The sequence below is a fragment of the Solanum pennellii genome, chromosome 6 (genome assembly GCF_001406875.1).
Source record: "Solanum pennellii chromosome 6, SPENNV200".
NCBI classification, from domain to species: Eukaryota; Viridiplantae; Streptophyta; class Magnoliopsida; order Solanales; family Solanaceae; genus Solanum; species Solanum pennellii.
Window position 1 is genome coordinate 45,411,978 of NC_028642.1, and position 23,592 is coordinate 45,435,569.

General features: G+C 34.0%; 3 protein-coding genes across 4 annotated transcripts; 1 reads left to right on the forward strand and 2 right to left on the reverse strand.

Annotated features, from left to right (window-relative positions):
• The first annotated feature begins 918 nt into the window (after nucleotides 1-918).
• LOC107023506 (rhodanese-like domain-containing protein 14, chloroplastic) lies at nucleotides 919-3,627 on the forward strand. The gene is made up of 6 exons (XM_015224218.2): nucleotides 919-1,230; nucleotides 1,442-1,488; nucleotides 1,657-1,749; nucleotides 1,998-2,136; nucleotides 2,384-2,486; nucleotides 3,194-3,627. Exons 1-6 carry the CDS (start codon nucleotides 1,032-1,034, stop codon nucleotides 3,306-3,308), a joined length of 696 nt encoding a protein of 231 aa, XP_015079704.1. The 5' UTR covers nucleotides 919-1,031; the 3' UTR covers nucleotides 3,309-3,627.
• Nucleotides 3,628-9,029: 5,402 nt separating this feature from the next.
• On the reverse strand, nucleotides 9,030-11,187 carry LOC107021791 (AAA-ATPase At2g46620-like). The gene has a single exon (XM_015222497.2). It carries the CDS (start codon nucleotides 10,744-10,746, stop codon nucleotides 9,208-9,210), a length of 1,539 nt encoding a protein of 512 aa, XP_015077983.1. The 5' UTR covers nucleotides 10,747-11,187; the 3' UTR covers nucleotides 9,030-9,207.
• A 1,889-nt stretch (nucleotides 11,188-13,076) lies between these two features.
• On the reverse strand, nucleotides 13,077-20,266 carry LOC107023677 (ATPase family AAA domain-containing protein 1). Of its 2 annotated transcripts, none has more exons than XM_015224444.2 (6): nucleotides 19,859-20,266; nucleotides 18,171-18,471; nucleotides 15,612-15,770; nucleotides 14,983-15,278; nucleotides 13,572-13,831; nucleotides 13,077-13,338 (listed from the first exon to the last, which is right to left on the reverse strand). In XM_015224444.2, exons 1-5 carry the CDS (start codon nucleotides 20,057-20,059, stop codon nucleotides 13,607-13,609), a joined length of 1,182 nt encoding a protein of 393 aa, XP_015079930.1. In that variant the 5' UTR covers nucleotides 20,060-20,266; the 3' UTR covers nucleotides 13,077-13,338; nucleotides 13,572-13,606. The 2 variants fall into 2 exon arrangements, with proteins under 2 accessions (XP_015079930.1, XP_015079932.1); XM_015224446.2 differs by having other exon boundaries at nucleotides 13,572-13,828; nucleotides 19,859-20,263.
• Between the last annotated feature and the right edge of the window lie 3,326 nt (nucleotides 20,267-23,592).

Sequence of the window (23,592 nt, forward strand, 5' to 3'; positions counted from 1 at the left end):
CAATGATTTTCACTTTAATAGAGTTATCTAGTAAAATCCTCTTATTAAAAGAAGTTATACTGCATAGACATGAATTTTCGGTTTTGTGTCACTTTTGACAATATCAAGAAAAGATAATTATATTTTTTTATATTTACCCTTAACATTAAATACTCTTTCTTCACATTATTTTTTAAGATTTAATATTAAATATCATTTAATAGACATAATTTAATAAAATACTTATATCAACAGACTTTTTTAATGAATATGAACTCAAAAGTGACAAGCAAACGTTGGAGTACTATAAATGACAAGTTCAAATTCCCAATATTACAATTTAGGGATACTTCGGTTCTATACAAGTTGAATTCACTCGCACCCTTACTTAAATTTATAATAATACACGATAAATAACGCTTCCTCCGTTTCACAAAGAATGATCGAGTTTGACTTGGTACGAAGTTTAAGAAAATAAAGAAGATTTTTTATCATGTGATCCTACATTAAAGTTATGTTAAATGTACAAAATTGTCCTCTATTCTTGTGATCTTAAACATGTCATGTGGAAAGTAGTTACCAAAAAAAAAATAGAAGGTCATTCTTTTTTAAACGGACTAAAAAAAGGAAGTCATTCTTTTTTAAATGCATGGAGTAATAATTACTCCTGAAATGGTGAATCCACATGGACATGGATTATACTCCTTATGTCTTAGTATTTTTCATTATTCGAGTCAAACAATTTAAGTTTGATTAGGAATTTATACATAAATTTTTTTTTAAAAAAAATCATAAATGAAATGGAAGAAGTATAATCTTTGAGAGAGAAAAGACAGATGACATGGCAATAATGAAATCCAAATAACCCCACTGCCTTTAAACTATCACCACAAACTCAGATTGCCAAAAATATCCACATTTACAATGATATTTCCAGACCAAAAAAAAAAGAGAGAGAGAGAATAAACCAGAACACATCAAGTTTGCATCTTTCAATCTGTGCTGCAATAATTAGAAATCATAATCTATAGCATCTAACATTAATTAAAAAAATGTCTGCACTAACTTCAGTTAGCGCAGGCTCAACTTCTGCTTCTTTGCAGCATCGATTTTACTCAACACCCATAGAATTAGCATCTGTTACATGTAGCTTAGCTACCACAGGCAAGAGAAGATCATTCTCCTTGAGCAACAACTCTTCAACAACCCTCAGAATCAGATGTGCAGCTACTAAACCTGCTAAATCACCAGGTATAAGATAATTCGCCACTAATTTAGCCAAGGATGTACAATATTAAATATACACTCATAATTAGTCAACTTTTAACCCTCACATAATTTTCTAACAAAGGATGTGCACTAGACTACCCTTCGCCTAAGTGGCTTCGCCCCTGCCTATGATTAAAGACTTCTTTTTGTGTGTTTTTACTATTATAACCATTGTTTTTTTTTGGTGGAGTAGCTGAAGAAGAGTGGTCAACTAAAAGAGCAAAATTGCTTGAGAAAAGGGTAAAACAATCTCTCTTTTTCTCTATTTTTGTATATTATCAACAAAAGGAAACACTACAAGTTATGATCATCAATTAATTAATGCATAAAAGAATTGAGAATCCAACTTTTTGTCATTCATGCCTATTAGTTTAGAGAATCTAACAAGGGATAGTATATAAATTTCAGGTAAGGAGTGTAGAGGCAAAAGAAGCATTTAGACTTCAGAAAGAGAACAATTTTGTGATCCTTGATGTACGACCTGAAGCCGAGTTCAAAGAGGTACAGTCCCATGAATTTTAGCATATAATGTAACTTTCATAGGATAAAGCTGACTATAAATGAAAGTAGAGGGGTGATATTTACCCTATCCCCTAATATAAATCATGATACTGTGATCAATTACCACCTTCAAGCGATAACGAAAGCAGAGGAAACAAAAACAAGAGCAGCTCAACTATCCCAAAGATAATATGATTTAATATGAACTAGACTTTGCTAACTGTGTTAGTTGCTCTTTTGGAATTCAGGCTCATCCAGAAGGAGCTATTAATGTCCAGATATATAGGCTAATAAAGGAATGGACAGCTTGGGACATTGCTAGGAGGGCTGCATTCGCATTTTTTGGCATATTTTCTGGAACTGAAGAAAATCCTGAATTCATACGACGTAAGAATACTCTTCATATAGTCAGGGGCGGAGACAGAGTGGTGCAACAGGGTCCAAATAATTTCTTTTGCATATATATACGAATTATCAAATCCTCGTGGCATAAAAAAATACTCCATTTCTTTTTTAAGTCCCTTGTTTGAATTCTTGGCTTCGCCACTGCTTATAATGTTTCCTGATAAGTAACGTATGGGTATTAATTTTTGTGTTACATCCAAAGAACTAACAAGTTGATATACTCAAGCAGTTGTTGAATCAAAAATAAATAAGGATGCAAAGATTATAGTCGCTTGCTCATCCGGTGGTACAATGAAGCCTACCCAAAATCTTCCCGAGGGCCAACAATCAAGGTTTCTTAATCTTCTTTATACTTCTCCTTTATGCGTTTTCGTATTTTACTGGGGTTAACATCTTTATTACTCCTATTAAATCGCAAACAACTTAATTAGTTGAGTGTCAAAAAGAAAGTTGATAGAAGAGAAACTCACAGAACAAGTTATCTACACTCACAAACCATGATAATACCATATCAAAGGTGGATGGGGGCATTTTAGTGATCCTTCAACAGTTTTGGACACCTAAATTTGAAAACTCAAGATCTTTCTGATAGTATGAATGTAACTGACATGAGAATGATCCTACATTGGACCGGGACGAGAACCTTGGGCTCTTTATAAGAATTCAGCAATCCTCCTCTCTTTCAGCTACCTTTCGGGTGTGAGATAGACCTAATACTAAATTTGACTTGGTATAAGAGTCAGACTCATTTGTTCCAATGTGGCCACCCCAAACATTGAGAAGGCTTTGAATATACTCTCGATTCATGATTGTGCACACATCGGAGCGGACAATGGATGTTCATATCTAGGTGTGAGGGATGGTGATTACACATCAGACCAGCCTTAAGCTCCTTATAAAGCTTGGACAATACTCCTCACTTTGAGCTGGCTTTTGAAATATGAATTAGGCCGTCTAATTTGATTTTGGGATGTTTTTGTAACATTTCATTTTCATGTGTCATAAATAAAGAGTTGTAAATTTTATTCACGTTTTGCAGGTCACTTATTGCTGCATATTTGCTAGTTCTAAATGGTTACACTAATGTATTTCACTTGGAGGGAGGAATCTATAACTGGTACAAAGAAGAATTACCAGCAGCTTCAGAAGAATGAAGTTCAACCACCTAAACTCTATCGGATAAAAATGCTACCTGCTGTACCATTTTATATATCGAGTTTCGATTTCATCCAAGTAATTTTTCCCAAAAATAATTAGGTCAATATGATGGGCATGAAATGATCAAACTTCAATGGAGCTATTTTCTGTAGGAAAATTTCTAAGCCTTGTGGAACAAATGAATATTAAAATTAACTATCCCAAATGTATCAGTTGATGATGTTCCTTTTGGATCATCAAGAGAACTGGTTTTGTAGTCCACTTATAATTACTTTTTTTAGTTTATGTCTTAATTATAACAACTTTTCATTTTTACATATAAGAGATCTAAAAAGACTATTTTTTTCTATTAATGTTGTTGGTGGGTAAGAGATCTTAATTCCCCGACTTTGACGAGTCCTTCTCTTTATATATAACTAAAGTGCATAGAGTGAGTCAAATTTGACATACGCATTCAGAATAATTGTCAAACACAAACAAGCTAGCTTGTTCAACATGTCAATACTAAATTATATACTTGACTTGTGACCTTTTTGGTTCAAATTAGTACCAAATGAAAGGTTACGGAAGTCTATATATTGGACTCAAAAGGTAAAATATGTACTCCTTTGCAAGACTTTTACTTTTTGATTTTATATAATTTGCAATTCTTAAGTCATGTAAAATAATTAACATTATTAAGAGTTGATATAATGCTTCAAAAAGGTGATTAAAGTGTTGGGAAAACGTGGATAAACACAATAATATATATGGTAAAAGTAATGAAAATAAAATGAGAAAATAACGACACCGAGAAATTTACGTGGAAAACCTTCTCAATAAGGGAAAAATCACGGGCCAAGAGGAGCAACTGATATCACTATAGTAAGGAATTTTACACAGTGTAGTCACGAATACAATACTCAAAATGACTACTACACACTCAAAAGGAACAACACTCTTTTGGTTTCCACCTTACTAAAATATCGCTCACACTCTATTTTTCTTCACAGTCTATTTTTCTTGTATAGTCTATGGAATACCTCACTTTGCTCTCAAAATGATTTTTCTCTCTCAACTCTATTGCACTCTGGCTGTCACAACAGACAATATACTCCATCTAATTTAAACCAAGCTCTTGAAGAAATCGCTTTAGCATATCATCTCCTTGCCGGCTTCAGTAGCCGCAATACACTCAGCGTCAGCTGTAGATAGTGCAACACACTTCTGCAACTTCGACTGTCATGATATCGCTCCCCATGAAAAAGTAAACAAATATCCAATGGTGGATTTTTTGTTATCAAGGTCATCTGCCATATCAGCATCTGTACAGCCTTTCAAGATTGGATTTAATGCTCCAAAACACAAGCATTCATATGAGCTTCCTCTAAGATACCTGAGTATTCACTTCACAGCTTCCCAATGCTCCTTTTCCGGATTGTCGAGAAATTTGCTGACAACACTAACTGTGTGAGCAATATCAGGTCTAATGCATACCATTGCATACATTAGACTTCCGACAACGGAGGAATATGGAACTTTGACCATGTTCTATTTTTCCTCCATAGCTGTAGGACACATCTTCTTGCTCGACTTGATATGACCAGCAAGAGGTGTTCTAACAGGCTTAGCATTCTTCATATTGAAGCGCTCAAGTACACGTTCAATGTACTTCTTGTGGGACAAATAAATCTTCCTTTTATCTCTGAGACGAGTAATTCTCATGCCCAAAATTTTCTTGGCATGGCCCAAGTCTTTCATAGAAAAGGACTTACACAACTCTTTCTTCAGCTCGTCAATCTTGGAAGTATTCTTACCCACAATCAACATATCATCCACATACAACAAAAGGATGATAAAATCATTGTCAGAAAATTTTTGTACAAATACACAATGATCTAAAGAAGTTTTCTTATAGACTTACTCCCCCATAACAGATTCAGACTTCTTATACCACTGTCTAGGAGGGGTTTAAGCCATATAGACTCTTTCTGAGTTTGCATACAAAATTTTCTTTACCTTCTACTTTGAAACCCTCAGGTTGTTCCATATAAATATCTTCATCTAGGTCACCGTGAAGGAAAGTCATCTTCACATCCATCTACTCAATCTCTAAATTAATACAAGCAGCCAAACATAGAACTGTGCGAACCGAGGACATTTTCACAACAGGAAAAAATATTTTGTCAAAGTCAATATCCTTTCTTTGACCAAATCCCTTAACAACCAATCTAGCTTTGTATCTGGGCTTCAAGTTGTGTTCTTCAACTTTACTTTGAACACTCACTTGTTTTTCAAAGCTCTCATGCCCTTAGACCATTTTACCAACTCATAAGTGTGGTTCTCATGCAGAGACTTCATCTCATCTTGCATGGCTTCAATCTATTGATCCTTGTGCTCATCTTCCATGGCTTCCTTATACATTCAGGTTCTCCCCCGTCAGTGAGTAACACATACTCATTGGGTGAATAACGGGAGGAAAGAAACTGTTGTCTTGTGGACCTCCGAAGCGGAATATTTGAACGTCCACAACTTCATGAGCAACAGGATCATCAATAACAATATCATTGTTATTATCAACATCAACATGTTGATTCGATACATGATTCTGGGCGTCACAATGATTATCAAGCCCAACAACATCATGCACACTTGTGTGAGGAACGTCATCATAATGAACTATACCATCAAAACTTGAAGATTCTACCTTCTCCGCTTTGTCAATATCTTCAATTGTTTGATTCTCCATGAAAATAATATCACGCCTTCTCACAAGTTCATTTTCAATTGGATCATATAGCATGTAACCAAATTCATCAAGGCCATATCCAATGAAGTTGCACTGTCTTGTCTTGGCATCTAACTTTGACCTCTCATCTTTTGGCACATGTACAAAAGCTTTGCAACCAAATACTCTCAAATGGTCATAGGAAACATACTTTCCGTACCAAACACTATTTGGTACATCACTTTGCAAAGCAACAGCCGGAGATAGATTAATAACATGTGCAGTGGTCAATAAAGACTCACCCCAAAATGAGTTCGGCAACTTTGCTTCAGAAAACAAACATCTAACTCTTTCCATCAAGGTCCTGTTCATTCTCTCAGCCAAACCATTAAGCTGAGGAGTCTTGGGAGGAATCTTATGGTATCTAATACCTTGATGCTTGCAGTATTTGTCAAATGGTCCACAATATTCACCACCATTATCAGTACGAATACATTTCCGTTTCTTTCCAATTTCTCTTTCAACTGAAGCCTGGAACTGCTTGAAGACACCTAACACTTGGTCTTTAGTCTTCAAGACATAGACCCAAAGTTTTCTCAAGCAATCATCAATGAAAGTGACAAAGTAGAGTGCACCACCCAATGTCTTTGTCTTCATTGGACCACATAAATCAAAGTGCACCAACTCAAGCAACTCTGTCTTTCTCGAAGGAGGGTAGGACTTAAAGGAAACTCTATTTTGTTTACCAGTCAAGCAATGCTCACACTTTTCTAATTTAGCACTTTTGAAATTTGACAAAAATTTCTTCTTGGCTAGAACATTAAGTCCTTTCTCGCTGATGTGGCTAAGTCTCTTGTGTCATAACGTTGAGGAGTTATCACTCTCAACCGCATTCACCATATCAACACAAGCAGATGTCGTAGTCCAGTATAGACCACTACGTTTGTTACCACGAGCCACAACTAAGGAACCCTTAATGAGCTTTCATTTTTCATCACAGTTGGTACTAACATATCCTTCATCATCTAAAACACCAACAGAAATTAGGTGCAGACGAACATTAGGAGCATGTTTCACATTGTTCAAAACTAGTTTAGTTCCAACACTAGTTTCCAAACAAATTGTACCAATACCAACCACCCTAGAAACAGTCTTATTACCCATACTCAAGGTTCCAGAATCACCAGGAGTATAAGAAAAAAATCCTTCCTTGATGTCACATGAGATGCGGCACCAGTGTCCACAACCCAGCTTGACTCATCACTAGCAATATTTATCATATCAGCATCAAGGACAATAACAAGATCTTCGGTGGTAACGGTGGCTAGGCAATTTTCATTGCCAACTTCTTTAGTTTCCTCTTTTTTTTTGTCTTCCCTCTTCAACTTCCTGCAGAACTTCTTTGTGTGCCCTTTCATGCCATAATGATAGCACTCAATATCCTTAAGTCTGTCTCTGGATTTGCTCTTATTTTGTTCTCTATACTGAGAACCACGAGTTTTGTTTCCCCCCCTGGGGCCAGTTATCAGGACATCGGATGAAGAAGAACTTAGAGTTTTTCTTCTCATCTATCCGTTCAAGACACTACTCTTGGCGGAATCTATAGAGATCACACCATTCGGAGCAGAATTTGACAATGAAGTTCTAAATATTTCCCAAGAGTCTGGAAGGGAACCAAGTAGAAGCAAGCCTTGAATTTCTTCATCAAATTTGATGCCCATAACAGATAATTGATTCATGATCCCCTGAAGATTATTCAGATGGTCTGTCATCGGAGAACCATCATGATACTTTAAACTCAACATCTGCTTTATTAAGAATATTTTGTTATTGCCAGTCTTCCAAGCATACAAACTTTCAAGATGCTCCCATAGGGTTCGAGCATGTGTCTCCCCAGAAATATGGTTCAACACATTATTGTCGACCCATTGCCTAATGAATCCACAAACATGTCTGTGCAACAGATTCCACTCTTCATCTGTTTTATTATCAGGCTTTACAGTGGTAAATACTGGTTTGTAAAAGTTCTTGACATAAAGCAGATCTTCCATTTTTCCCTTTCAAATGGCATAATTAACACCATTCAAAGTAACCATTCTACTTGTGTTGGCTTCCATTGTTTTACCTCAAAAAATATTGTTATCGCAAATCAAAGTAAATCTTTTCTGATGTGGAAGTTCAGACTGTGCTGCAACCACAGAGCATACTCAGATAAAACCTTGGCTCTGATACCAGTTTGTTGGAAAAATGCGGATAAACACAACAATATATATGGTAAAAGTAATGGAAATAAAATGAGAAAATAACGACACCAATTAGAAATTTATGTGGAAACCCTTCTCAATAAGGGAAAAAACCACGGGCCAAGAGGAGTAATTGATATCACTATAGTAAGGAATTTCACACAGTGTAGTCACAAATACAATACTCAAAGTGACTACTACACACTCAAAAGGAACAACACTCTTTTGGTTTCCACCTTACTAAAATATCGTTCACACTCTATTTTTCTTCACAGACTATTTTTCTTGTATAGTCTATGGAATACCTCACTTTGCTCTCAAAATGACTTTTTCTCTCTAACTTGGTGTATTCTACAAATGAGCAATGTATTCTACAAATGAGCAAGAATACTCTATTCATAGAAGGATAAAACCATGCTTATGTCACTAATGACATAGGTAAATATAGCAAAGTAAAAAATGGTTGCAAATCTTACCAATTTGTCAACCACCAAATTTTTTATTTCAACTCCAATTACTATTCCTTTTTAACAATTGTTTGTAACAATTGAATAGCTAAAGTTGACCAAAAAATGGGATGAATTTAACATAAAGTTCATTTACTTAACTAAAAGGAGGTAATACTATATAGAGCTATCAGTACTACAACAACATATTCAGTGAAAGATCACTAAGTGGTGATTTGAATAGGGTAGAATGTATGTAGATCTTAGTAGAAAAACGATTTTCGAAAGACCATAGGTTCAAATACATCAAACACATCAATAAGTTTCTAAAACTCTCGCTCTAAATTTACTTTTCATTATTGAATAACACTAATGAAATTGATGATTCTCTAACAAAGGATCCATTAATTGTTGGAACCCCAAAACTAAAATTGATGTCACACCTAATTGAACAAATGCATCTTCATGCTAACTAGCTAACCAATATCTTGCCTAGAATTTATTTTTCTGAGGTATCAAAATCTAAAGATTTCTTCCTACTACTCTTTATCCTTATAAGTCCATAAAACTTTCTAAGATCGTTTACACTTTCTTTGCCAAATGTACCCGATTCACCCGACTCCACCATGGGTCGAACCGATTTAGATTTGATCAATCCTTGTGGATACTTATCCAACTCACCCGATTTCTCCACGGGTCGAACCGATCTAGATTTGCTCAACCATAGTGGATGCTTAGGAGCTACATCGGTCTCAATGTTACTGTTTATCGTTTCAATTTTATCGGATGTCCTCAAAGTGATGAGCTTGCTTTTACTCTGATGAGTAGAAATCACTAATTTCAATGCCCTGCTCGGTGAACTCCGATTTGAAATCATGATTTCACTGATTTCAGCCGGACTTAAAACCGACCCGGTTTGAAAATTTTCCTCTACCTTTGGGAAAAGCTTGTGATCTTTCATTCCCAAATGACTGTTAGCTAGACTTTTGAATGCGTTGAAATCACATAAGGGGAAGTGTATGTGATGATCAATTCTTCCAGGCCTTAGAACTGATGGATCAATTTGATCTTTGCTGTTCATAGTGAATATCATAACTCGTTCGTCACCGCAGCATGAAAAAATTCCGTCCATGAAATTGAGAATCGCAGAGAAGCTTAGAGCTGTTGAGTTGTTACACAGGTAACTGTCGAGATCTTCGATAACAATCAAAGACTTATTCGTGCTCTGCAATAGAAGTAGTTTCAGATCTGAATCGTCTGAAAGTTTTGATAAATCAATGTTATACACATCGTAACTTAGGAAATTTGCCATTGCTGCAATGAACGTTGATTTTCCTGTACCGGAAGGTCCGTGAAGTAAATAATTCCGTTTCCAAATCCGGCCAATTCGATTATAATGCTGCTTTGATTTTAGGAACGTTTCCAAATCGGATTTGACCTTGTTCTTCAAATCCTGTTCCATTACAACAGTGTCAAATGTCGCCGGATGAGTGAACGGCACTGATATCCACCGTCTGTTTCCATTTCCGTTTCCGTTCGATTCATCGTTTACATTGACAAACAATCTCACCTCCTTTCTCCTCTGCTCAATTTCGTCGAATTTCGAGTGAATATGTTGAAGATAAGTCCGAAGAATTTGACGCTTGTCTTTCCTCCTTATCTTCAGAACAAAAGATCTGACACCGGTTTTTTCATCCTTCTCATTGATCCAAGAAATTCTGGCACCGAGGAAATTATCAACGATTTTCTGATCGGCGTTGAGAACGAGGTTGATATCATTGGATTTGCTTCCGGAGTAAAGATTGGTGAAATCGGAATCCTCAACACAAGGTAAAGAATTCAGGTAAGTACTGATTTTCCGATAGAGTTGATTTTCCTGCATGTTGTGGTTGAATTGGGGAACCTTGTAGAACTGGTAAACATAGAATTTATCTTCCAACAAACGCAACCATTTCTTGAAAATATGAAGTACAGATGTTTTTGATACAAATTTCACAAGCAAAAACAAAGGAATAATTGCTAACAAATACAGAAACATGATGAATAATCACACACAAAAAAGTGGGATGAACTAGAATGATGGGCAGATAATTAAGAGTGATAAAACCAAAGTATTAAAGAATTTAGTGAAGTGCCATGTTGAATAATGAAAAGTTGGGAGTATTTTTTAATGGCTTTAGGTGTTTGGTTTGCTAATTCTTTTTTAATTAATGTATTCAAAAGAATTGGTAGGTTTAAATAGTCAAATAAGGAATATGGATTTTGTCTTTCATATAGTTTTCTAATTTTTTAATATCTCTGTACACTAGCGGCCACTAGCCGTGCTTATCTGACTATATATATCTATACTTTCTTTTTAGTCTAATTTTTATATTACTCTCTTTATTATATTTTTCATTATTTGATGTTCAATGTTTTTATATATTCAAGATAAATTATAGTACTAATTACAAAGTTAATATGTATGATTTCACAAAAAGCAATTGAAAATTATGGTTCAAATTATATTTTTAAATTTTTTTTTAATATGTCTATTGTCTCACAAATTCAATTAATATGAAATAAAGTGAGTGCATTTATAAGATTGTAATACATTTATTTTTGAGATATCAAATTTTAGAAATATTCTTTTAAATGATTTAATAGCGTAAAAAATTATATGCATTGATGATCTATAAAATTTTAACTCAGGTGATATACAAATTATTTACACAATTAATACGATGAACATAATTTCATTTTTATGGTCAGTGTTTTCCTACTGGAAAATTCTTGTTTATAGTAGGACAATAAATGTGTTTTCTAGTTTCTTTCCTAATAATTAGATGAGCAGAATTTTCATCGTTACGTAGCGTATTTAGACCAATTTGACTGTGACCAGGATGTACATAGGAGCATTTTTTTCTATTTCAGCAGCTATATATACAGCTACTTCCAGTTTTAAAGTTTAATCACGTTTTTTATACATTGATATTTGATACTTTTAATTTCATACTCGTCCGTATTGACTATAGCATGTTATATATAGTCGACCAAATTTAAATTTTATACGTCTTTTTTCAATCATTGGTACTTAGTTTTTTCATTCGTCAAAACAATACATACTCAATAAACCCGAAGTGGGATTTAAGAAAGAATGATAGGTTAAAGGCTTATATCAACCTTTTAAGATAAAGTAGTTGTTTATTATATTTTTACTATGATTTTTCAATCATTTATATAACCTATAATTGTTGCAATTTAAATTACCGTTTTAAAAGGGAATCACACTTTTTATGTTTTAAGAACTTTTCACCTGTAAATTTCTTATTAGATCCTTAATTATTGGCATACTCTTCTAATTTGTTTTGACATATTTAAGAGTTAAAGACCATGATTTTCACGATAGCTTTGGCATGTGCTAAGCTTTTCCTTAAAATTTTCTATTTAACTAGTCAACAACCATCACTAAACACTAAAACAACACAAATATTATATTGCGAAATGGACGGAATTGTTTGACCACATAATCAAGTTTCAACTGCATGCATGCACTTTGTCCATTTTTTTCTTTTTCCTCCGAGATCCACATTGGAGCTCTGACTAAATTCAAATCAAGCACTACAGGCTCATTTCATTCGGAAACTATATTGGTCACTTTGTCCATTTCAACATGAACTACTTCCACTAAGAGTAGGCTGAAATTCGGTATAGAGTCTGACATCAGGAAAGATTGGTAAACTTTAGCAAATTAAAAACACCTCTAAATTCTAAAAGTTTTACATGTATATGCTTGGAAATTGGATCATATTTTCTATCCATTCCCCCAAAAAGTAGCAGATGAAGAATGGGACAGGGGGCTGTCTGTTTTTTATGGTTAGGCCGAAATGGCATTTTCTAACTTAGAAGACAGTACTGACTATAATCTTCTTTTTTTTTTTTTGAAAAAATAGTTTTAAAAAAAAAAAGTTCTGATATATTCCTTAATTTTCTCATTTAGAATCGATATACCTCTCGTTATTAAAGTGGTTCATATATATCCTTATCGTTATACAAATGGCTCACATATACCCTTATTATTACAAAAGAAGCTCACACATACCCTTTATCTAATGAAAGTGAAAAAACTAGTTTAAAATTTATTTATTTGACTTTTAACTTTAAAAAATTCATGTAAGGGTATATACATAATCCTTCTAGCAAAGATTATGGTATGTTTTAATTTTTTTCATACAAAAATTATTTTTTGACTTTTTTGATTATCATTATTCGAGTTTCTTATTTATTTATTTTTTTCATTGTTAGTGTAAAGAAAAAAATTTAACCTAATTCTTTGCAGCTATATTGTAACTTAGATGTATTTGTAAAAATAAAATAAAAGATAGGACATCTACAAGGGGAGAAATGAGATATTGAATTAGACTGTAGAGCTACAACATCATTCATTTAATAGAGGATGCAAGACCTAACTATATTAGGTAGCCTAATATATTGTACATTATAGCTTGAACATTAACTTCACCTGGCAAAAATAGAGTCTGTCAATCAATACCCTCTATAATACACTAGCAGAAAACCTGAATACGACATTCTCCAAGACACAGCAGAGCCGTAAAGAACCGTGCAATTTCCCATATATGCATGCAAGTCCCTGGCACCACCAAAATGAAGTGAAAAATAAGATTAACCGCCTATGTATAGCTCGGGTACTTGTGACACATTAGATGAGCATACAACAGTTCACACTTTGCAGTGAACATCAAGCAATGATAAAATGACTACTAGAGTTATAAATTTAACAAGGTAGATAACAGCACGCAGCACGGTGCTTGAAAAGAAAGCATATTGGCACTCGGCATAACCAAGAAACTATCAAAATCTTACAGTCCATAGTACTGTATGGCAATTGCTAGTGGCAGTTAAGAATCTTGGTTCTCTGCCTGGAGATTCAAAATTTGAGAAACCACAAGCTTGGATAGCTCGCTGATAGCAGCTTGGACTGGATAATCATCTGTATCTGTTTGCCTTGACAATCCAACAAGTTGTGAACGTAAGGAGTTGTATTCATTTGCAGCAACCTGTGTCTTTTTTGATGTAGCTATAACTTTCTCCAAATCTGATTCTGATAATGGCCTTGGCTCCTGCTAAAAGAAAAATAAAAATATATTCATCCAAAGAGCTTCGTCCCATGACAATCTTGTGAAGATAATAGAAAAAACAAACATATTCCAACAATCCCGTGCAAACACACTGCTGACAATTTTTCCTGGCAAATCTTCTCAATACAGAAATCAACATCACAAATAGGTGCTACAATTCATCAAGCTCAAGATTACAAGTCCACTAATCCAGGGTCAAGCACTAACTATATCACAGTAGCAGTTGCAAACTTGCTGCTTTTTTGGGGTAAAGGTAACAAAACAAAAAAGAAAGGATTCTCCACCTTTTTTGATAATGTGTTTCTTTTTCTTCAAGGACATATTAAAATCAGAGTTGAGGTAAAAGGTAGGGTAGAAGGTTAATTGGCTGGTAGAGCATTGCAGCTTACCAAGTACATGACCTTATAGATAGGAGGTTGTGGAGGAAACAGATTGAGGTAAGAAGGTTAGTAGGTAGAAGAGTGTCGTCTTGATTATCCTTCCTTACAAGTAGTCATAGTATTTCTCCTGCAATTTCTTGTCCTCCGATTTCTGTTACATTCTACTATCTCTTCTACTTCGATTGTTGCACGATTTTGTTGTAGTATCCTTCCTATTTTTCAAGAATACTTTGTCATGCTTTCCATAGTATTTGCTTTGTCTCCTTAAGCCGAGGGTCTAGCAGAAAGTCTCTCCCTAACTCCCAAGATACACTCTACCCTCTCCAGACCCCACTTTTAGGATTACACTGGCCACTGGGTATGTCAACAAAAAAAGGTTTGAGGTAAAATTAAAGGAAAATGACAAGGCCAGATATGCACAAACTATTTTTAATGAGCCATGAAGGAGGGGGACGGACATCTATAAGAGGTTCCTTTTCTAGGTATCAATGCCTCCCTCAATGTCAGCAGTGTACAGACCAGCTCAAACCTAGAGCAGTTCAAGTTGATCAGCCAAGGTTCCTCATAACCCCCCAAAAGATAAATTTATATTTTAAAGCAATCTTCATCTTCTTTTTCCCTTCATTTTTCTATTTTTTTGGGAACCCTAAGCAACAAGTATCAATGGATAAGATAAGCCATATGTTGCTTATATTTCTAAGCCAATACAAATTCAACTTAGCATTTCAACAAAACATTAAATAACACAATACTAACCGCGGAAGGCTTTCCACTTTTCTCATCATTAAGAAGGTCACGGATAGGAAAGTAGGCAGCTTTTTTACAGAGCTCAAAAAGATCTGAACCAGTGTAACCATCACATAAACTAGCAATGCGGTCATAGTCGATGGTATCTTCCACCCTCTCTCCCCTCAGAATCACCTTCAGAATCTCTGCTCTCTCTTTACGGTCGGGGAACCCAATCTCAAAGGCTTGAGGAAGACGTCGGAGGATTGCTTCATCAAGCTCAGATGGGCGATTAGTTGCAGCAAGAACCATCACTCGTGCATTCTCTACATCAGGCATTTGACAATGATTAAAGCCGACAAAACACAGTAGCTAGACCACATTAACTTAGATAAAAGATGGACCATCTCAAATTATGATGGATCCTCAAAATAAAGAAATGGATAGTGACGATTTATATGCTGAAACCAACTATCTTAGGATTGAGGAGTATAAAGTGATATAAAGTTCACCAATCAGTTCCTCTCTACAGCATATACATATACAGTGGACACACACACACACACACATTATATACATACATATGTATGCGTGTATTTCTTCCGCTAGGTGGGAGAAAACTATTGGTAAAGCATTCAATGATTCAGCGGTCTACTTACGATCTGTGGTAAAACCATCCCATAAAGCCATGAATTCAGTTTTCATGTTTGTTAATGCTTCATGATCGGTGGCCTTGCGCTGGCCCAAAAAGCTATCAACTTCATCAATAAATATAATTGCTGGCTGGAGTTTATGTGCCAAACTAAATACAGCAGCAACTGCAATTTTCAGAAGATCATCAAAATTAGATAAGTATAACACCATGTTGAAACACTATATAGAACTAAAGGACTTCTAAGACATTACAAGACATGACGGATATACAAATCATCCACATGAGCCATCATACAGAGAATTCAAGTTAAAGGGCATCCTCATCGTATAATTATTACTGTGATATGATACTTATGGGTGTAAGGCTTTACATAATCTCAACTTAGGGCTGTTCATGAGGAATCTGAGACGAATTTTCTAGGCATCCTAGTTTTGTAGCATGACAAAGGTCACACTTCTCCTTCCTCGAGAATCCATATTGCTATTTAGACAAATGAAAGCCCGTTAGTTTCCATGGGTTCTCCATGGACAATGCAACCTTAAATCTAGCCTGCATCATTTACACTCCTTTATTTCAGTATGTTCCAGTCTTCTTCATCTGGCCGAAGTACATTAATATGGATCCAATAATCCATTGGGTGTGCATCCACATTTGCACATGGCACTGTTGTATTGGCTTAGTAGACTGTTTATAGCTTTCACATGTCGAGAGAGATTCAATGAGCAAGAGCTTATTTATTATTGCTTCTTCAACAAAAGCAATTCTCTTACCTACAGCCCTTCCCCTCCACCAGAACCAATGGAATCAGGTCTAACTCCACTCTCTACCTTTCCACCCAAAATCAACCCTCAAATCAGCCAAAGAATCCATGGTGATGAATGCTTCACTTTTCTTACCTTCTTTTTGGATGACAATGGTGGGCCTTCTGTTCAATGACTATTCCAGGTACCTACTAGCGGGTTAACTCTCTAGGGCTTAGGCAGATGGAAAAAAAATCACCTGACTTTTTTTATTGCCTTCACTAGGCCGCGCACTTGGGTGCCACTTTTCTTACATTACTTTTGGTCTTAAGACGAAGGTATCCCTGTTGTGAGGATTTTTTTTGGGTATGTGTGTGAGGATTTGATACTTCTGTGAGGAAATAAAATTGTATGGAGCAATAAGTTGATGACCGTGAATGAGTTATCATTCGACTATATGTAAGCCGGTGGCTTGATAGAAGACATGGAACTTACAGTATAAACTAATTCCAGCAACAAAACATACGAAGCAAGGAAGTACGAAAGCTTACGATTCACTAAATGGTAAAGAGAAGCCAGTTTAATTTTCATAATCAAAATTAAATGCTTAAGCCAGGATAGTGTACTTCTTTTGATAAGCAAGCTAGATAAGTGTACAACTATATCGTAATATACAAGATAATATATATACTATTCATACCTATATATCTTAAATTTCAAGTGTTTTTTTTTTTTTTTGAAAAATGACTAATACCTTTAATACCCCATATCATCCCTTGAGCCAGTGTCCGTGTAAGGTAGATTAACAAGGCTATAAAACATCAAATCCTATTATCTACTTTTTCTTGTAATTCTTGCAATATTTTACTCCCGAAAATCCTTAGTGATGTGGTTTGCCATTCTTTGCACTTAACACAAGCCATTTAAACAGCCATCATTTTATATAAGGATAACCTTACTGATGCCTAAAGCTCGTAAGTCTTGCTAAAAGGTAAAAAAAGAGCTGCAAGATGAAACTAAAATTCAAACAATATATAAACATGTCAACAAGCTAATGACATACTTCCTGCAATAAAGCAATTTAATGAGCTAAGAAAAAAGCTACAAGACATTATTGAAAGCTTGAAATGTTCCAGGGTTGGATAACATCAATGCTAAACCATAATGAGTCTAAAACTAGTCTCGAGTGTGACAAGCCTTCTTTTTTTCCTATTTCAGATCCATCATATAAACCAATAGCAGGCAATTTCACGAATCCAATAGAGCAAGCCAAGAATCACGACCTATCCAAAAATTCACAGAAAGAAGTCTTGATTCGATGTTTATGTTTATCCCTCAAAAATATCATCAAGCTACTATCGGTGATTTAGAGTTTTAGACGACATTATCTTGAAAGTTTTTCCTAATAACTACTAACAAAGCTAGGCTTTCCAGTTTTTTTACTACTCCAACTTCACTAGTTCATACAGCGTGTTCACAGCAAAAGAACTCCGATCGATCACAAAATCTTGAAAGAGATTTCTAAAATTAGCAGATCATCTCTCATGTTGAGGTCATGCAGAATGTCAGTGTGTAGATGAATCATGAATGTAGAAAGGACCAGCAAACAAGCAACTTCCTTGTGAGATATATTTACATGACACAGTACTAATGCTCTTTTGGACAGTATAATGCTTGTAGAGCGCTTCAATAACAAACACTGAAACAATATTTAGAAAATATAATGCAGTCATGTGACTTTCAGCAAGTCAAGCAACACACCCGAGAATAGAATAATACTAAGAAATGAACCTTGCAAGACTAGAAGCAAAAGCTACACTCACCTAATTTTTGTGCATCACCGAACCATTTGCTCATCAAATTTGATATTCTCACATTAATAAAAACAGCACCCGACTCTTTAGCAATTGCTTTGGCAAGCATGGTCTTTCCAGTCCCAGGTGGTCCATAAAGCAAGACTCCTTTTTGTGGGCCGAGTAACTTTCCATGAGAAAACAGCTCAGGTCTTCGCATGGGAAGAATTACTAATTCACATAATGCTTGCTTAATGGATTCTAACCCGCCAATGGAATTAAATTCCACATCTATATGATCAGGGTTCACTACATCACAGGCTATCACATCCTGTTGACACAATGTACAAAAGAGACATAAGTTATCCCATCTCAATAATGAGAATGATTGAATTCAATATGAAAATGATCATTTTTTACTAAGCTAGAAGATTCTACAAAGTCTGATTCTTGAAATTATTCAGGCCAAGAAAGAAATATTCTACTTGAATTTAAATTTACTCCTTATAACATAAACTGATCTGTCTTTTTAAACCTAAATTTTCATATATCACAGGTTTTTCATACTGCTAGGTACTAAGATGGAGCACGAGAGGAAGCTCTGACAAATCAATAGGAAAATGATCTTAATAACAGAAGTAAATATAATGTGCATTGTTCAATACTCTAAATAATTCAGACAGGTAGAGAAAAACAGAAGTACACTTTCATCTTCAACTGAAAAATATCATTTAAACCAAATTTTCAGAAAATTGAGTCAGATACACAAATACCACAATTTCACAAGAAGTATAAGGGCACAAGTTCTGAAAACTAGGTTACTCTCTTCAACACAGCCAACACCATCAATATTACTTTAACAAAAGAGTTGTCTCACCAATGTAATGAAGGATTACACGAAATAAATACTAGTATTAATTGATAACAAGTGAACATCTAAATCTTAATCTTTGCCAAATTAATCAAGATTTGAAGACTGAAATCACCGCACAACTTTCATCTGCAAGGGTTGGTATGCCATTGCTCATAACTTCATCTCACACACAAATAAGCACATGCATGCAGAAAAGACGGTTCCTTTCAACATAAGCTCAAACCAAAAAACCATTTTTTAAAAAAAAAAAAATAAACCCCGATATCAATTAAGCCCCAAAACAATAACTTCAAGGAGCTGAAATATCCAAAATCAAACTACCAGCTAACATTAGGAAAGTAGCTTACTCTTATTCAACTAGCAATTAGATGCAGCATTTTTACCATGTCACCTACGTAAGCTCTTTTTTCTATCATTGAGTGGTGAGCGGGCTAGCTTTCATGTACCTCGACTAATTCCAGGAAATAACTGTCACCTCCCACCAGGCATCAAGGTTAAGAAAGATTAAAAAAATCAGCTAGTGTTTTTGACTCCATTTTGGGATTTGAACCTAACACCTTAGGGCTCTCAACCACATCATTGACGACTAGGCCACACTCTTGCGTGTACCCTACCTAAGCTCTTTTCTCTCGTAGCAGATACACTCAACGGGTACATGTGAAAGATTACTAACATATTAAAAAATTATTAAATTTTGAAACCACAATTTCACTAATGTAATGGGTTTAGCTATAAGAACCTATAAATTGAATTGAACTCATCAAATTTAAATGCGGAATTAGCCCCATAAGCTCGTACCATCAAGAATTAAAAACCCATCAAATTTAAATGTGGAAAAACAGACCTCATAGGGATTGGTTTGAATGAGGGGTCGACCCAATCGCTTAGCAATTTCCTTCTTGTGTTCAAGAGCCTTCTTGGATGCCTCTCGATTCGGGTCAAGCTGCCGGAGCCCCACAAACAATACGAGACAACTAAGAGCTGCGCTTGCGGCATAAAGAATCAATTCTTGTAACAATTTGGTCTCTGATGAACCACTTTTCATCCTACAAGATTTGTTTCAGAAGGTTTCTTTTTCAGTTTTTGGATGAAGAAACTAAGGCGATTTGGGTATCAATTTTTTACACTGTATAATAGAGAGACTCGTCTTGATTATCAAGAAAAGTTTTGACGATTCAGAAAGTTTATCGGGGAGGATTGTAATTTACGTAAATGCCCTTCAACGACGATTAACCTCTTGGCGGCGTTCTTTTTGGGCCACAATCACACAATCGGTCCTCACATGTTCTACTTAGAGGTGTGCAAAATCTTAATTGTTCCAATATCAAATTAAGTCAAATCAAATTATTAATCGGGTTCTTTTCGGGTAGACTTGATTTGTGATTTGATTCAATTTATGGTTTAGTTTTTGTATGCGAAGAGTTGATACAAATTACGATAATATGTATTTGTTCTCGAATTTGTTATTGAGAGAAAAATAATTAAATCATTTTTAAAAATAAAGTTTTTTATTGCAATACGAATTCAATAAATGACCCGTTAACTATTTAAGGGATAATGGAACAAATCACGCTTTTACCACTAGACTATACTCGCTACAGTCTGATTATCGTATACAAATGCAACTTTTATCAAATAGGGATATTGTAGTAATTAAGATAGATTCATTAAAGAAACTAAAATCATAATATAAAAAATGCATTGTGAAATACTCGACAACTTCTTCTTTTTAGTCTAGCAAGGTGGTAAACATAAAATCAAAAAACAGAAAGAAAAATGAGACTTTTTTGGATCGAATTTTATATTTCATATATTTTATTTGACTTAATGTGGAAAAAAAAGAATCTTTTTCTTGTTGCTTGAATATTAACTAGGGAAAAGGGTCTGATATACCCCTCAACTTTGTCATTTGGAGCTGATATACCCCTCGTTATAAAAGTGGCTCATATATGCCCTTACCGTTATACAAACGGCTCACATATACCCCTGCCGTTACAAAATGGCTCACATATACCCTTCATTTAACGGAAGTTAAAAAAATTAGTTTTAAATTTATATTTATTACTTCTAATTTTTTTTAAAATTTTTTTTAGGGGTATATATGATTCTATAATCAAAGTTCAAGGTATATTTTAATTTTCTTCATCCATAAATTATTTTTTGACTTCTTTTATTATAATTATTTGAATTTCTTATTCTTATTTTGTTTTTTTCTTTCATTCCTTAGTTTAAAGAATAAAAAATTAAACTATTTTTTTTGTGTGTATTGTAATTTAATTTCGTATTCGAAGAAAAAATTTGGTCATCTACGATTAGTTTTACAAGAATATTAGTGAAACATAAATAAATTTAATTATCAAAATAATAATGATAAATTAGTCATTGAAACAAAATAAAGTCAAAAAAAATATGTTTGACAAGGATTAAATTTACTCATATGGGATTATATTTTTTAGCAAAAAATAATAAAAATTTAGATTAAAATTATTTTTTTTCCATTTCCGTTAGAGAAAAAGGGTATATGTGAGCCATTTGTTTACAAGTAGGGGTATATATGAGCCACTTTCATAACAAGGGGTATATCAGCTCTAAATGACAAAGTTGAGGGGTATATCAGACCCTTTTCCCTATTAACTATTCAATTAAAATGAAATACTACAACATTCTTGTTTTCAAAATCAAATTTGTTGGAACAAAAGAGGCTCGGTTGGGGTAATGATCAGACCATAGTCATGAGTATAGAAGAGTCCTTTCAAACAAAATCAAGACAAAAGAATGTGTTCTTTATTTTTTTTGAGATTTTTGGCTCTTCTTGGCCCTTCATTTACTTTATATAAAGAGATTATTGGGTAAATTGACAATCTATTAAAATTATAGTAATTTATTTTATTATTTGTACATATATATTAAATATAAATTTTCATACTTTACTAGTTATTCTCTTTTTTCTTTAGCCTCCAATTTGACTTTGAGTTCACAACTCAACATTATACAAAACGTGAAAATCTAATTAAAAATTATATTTCTCTTAATTTCTCTTTGTGTTACACTTTTATAGAACTTTTGATGTTAGTTATTATTATTTCTATTTTATGAACATTTGTAAAGTTAGATTATCTTATCGAGTCATATTTTTGAAGAAGTCTTATTGGTTAAATCGAAAATCGAACTGTTATGGAACAAAATCAATAATCAAAAAAACGATAAAAAGAATCTTGTTAGTTTAATTTGGTTATAAATTTAGTGTATTTAAGTCGATAATACATAAAACTGAAATGAGCCGACCGATGTACACCACCATTTCTAATGGTCTTTTTAAATAATATTACATACACAACTAAAGATATCATAATCTCTAAAATACTCGACGATTTTAAAAATAACGAAAAACTCTTTCCGATACATCACTATCCTCTCTCCGATACATCTTTATCCCCTCTTGCTAAACATATGTTCTCTCTTAGATATATCTTTATCCCCTTTCAGATACATTCCCCTCATTTAGTAATGTATCATCTGCGGTGTTTTGGATAACCAAGGAATGTATCTGAGAACAATGAAAATTTTGAATTTTTGTAAATTGAAAAACTTTCGTGATAAGATACAATTAGCTCCAAATATATGAAATTTTGTACTATATACAAAAAAAAGAAGAAGATAAAACTAAATAGTAACACAAACATCCATACCTTATATACAAATTTAATCTATACTTTTAAATATGAGGAACTTTCATATATAATCACTTAAAAATATCCTAATTATGCGCCATAGCTATAGTTTGCTAATTACGATTTGTAGCTACTTGTTATAGGGAGGTGAGTGGCAATGAGATTGGGAGAGGGAGGAGAGAGACGACCGAGATAGGGCAGAGAATTGGAAAAAGGTGAATTGTATATGTATATCAGTTAGATAATTGTATATTATACATACGTCTTTGTATATTTTAACGAGCGAGATTGGGAGAGGGAGCAGAGAAGCGAGCAAGATTGGGAAAGGAAGAGAGAGACGAGCGAGATTGGGAAAGGGAGGAGAGAGGCGTGCGAGAGAGGACAATAATATGTATAATTCACATCTCCTTTGTATAATTCGCAGGTATATTTGTATAATTACCTTGTTTTGTATAATCGAGTAATATAAAGTCTAAAATTATACAAATATGATAAAACTCGAAATAACAAATTGATACAAACATAAACATATGAACTTTAAATAATTATACAAAATATATTATACAAATTACATTATATAAATTATATTATACAAAATCCAAAAACTATACGTTTATACAAACTTTAAAAAGTTGCATACAAAAAGATTGAATATATATGATGACAAATCTGAAAAACAAAGGAAATCATTGTTATATACAAATACAAACTATCGTATACAAATACAAATCAAACAAAAAATTGTTAGTTGCAAATTATACAAATATCGCGAATTATACATATACAACGTGGCTAACTATACAAACTAAAGATCAGCTCACGTAATTAATGATTAATGTTGAGTGATAATGTTAGTTTTCTTCTCCTTCTTCCCCTCCACATACTTCTTCAATTACTCACCAATATT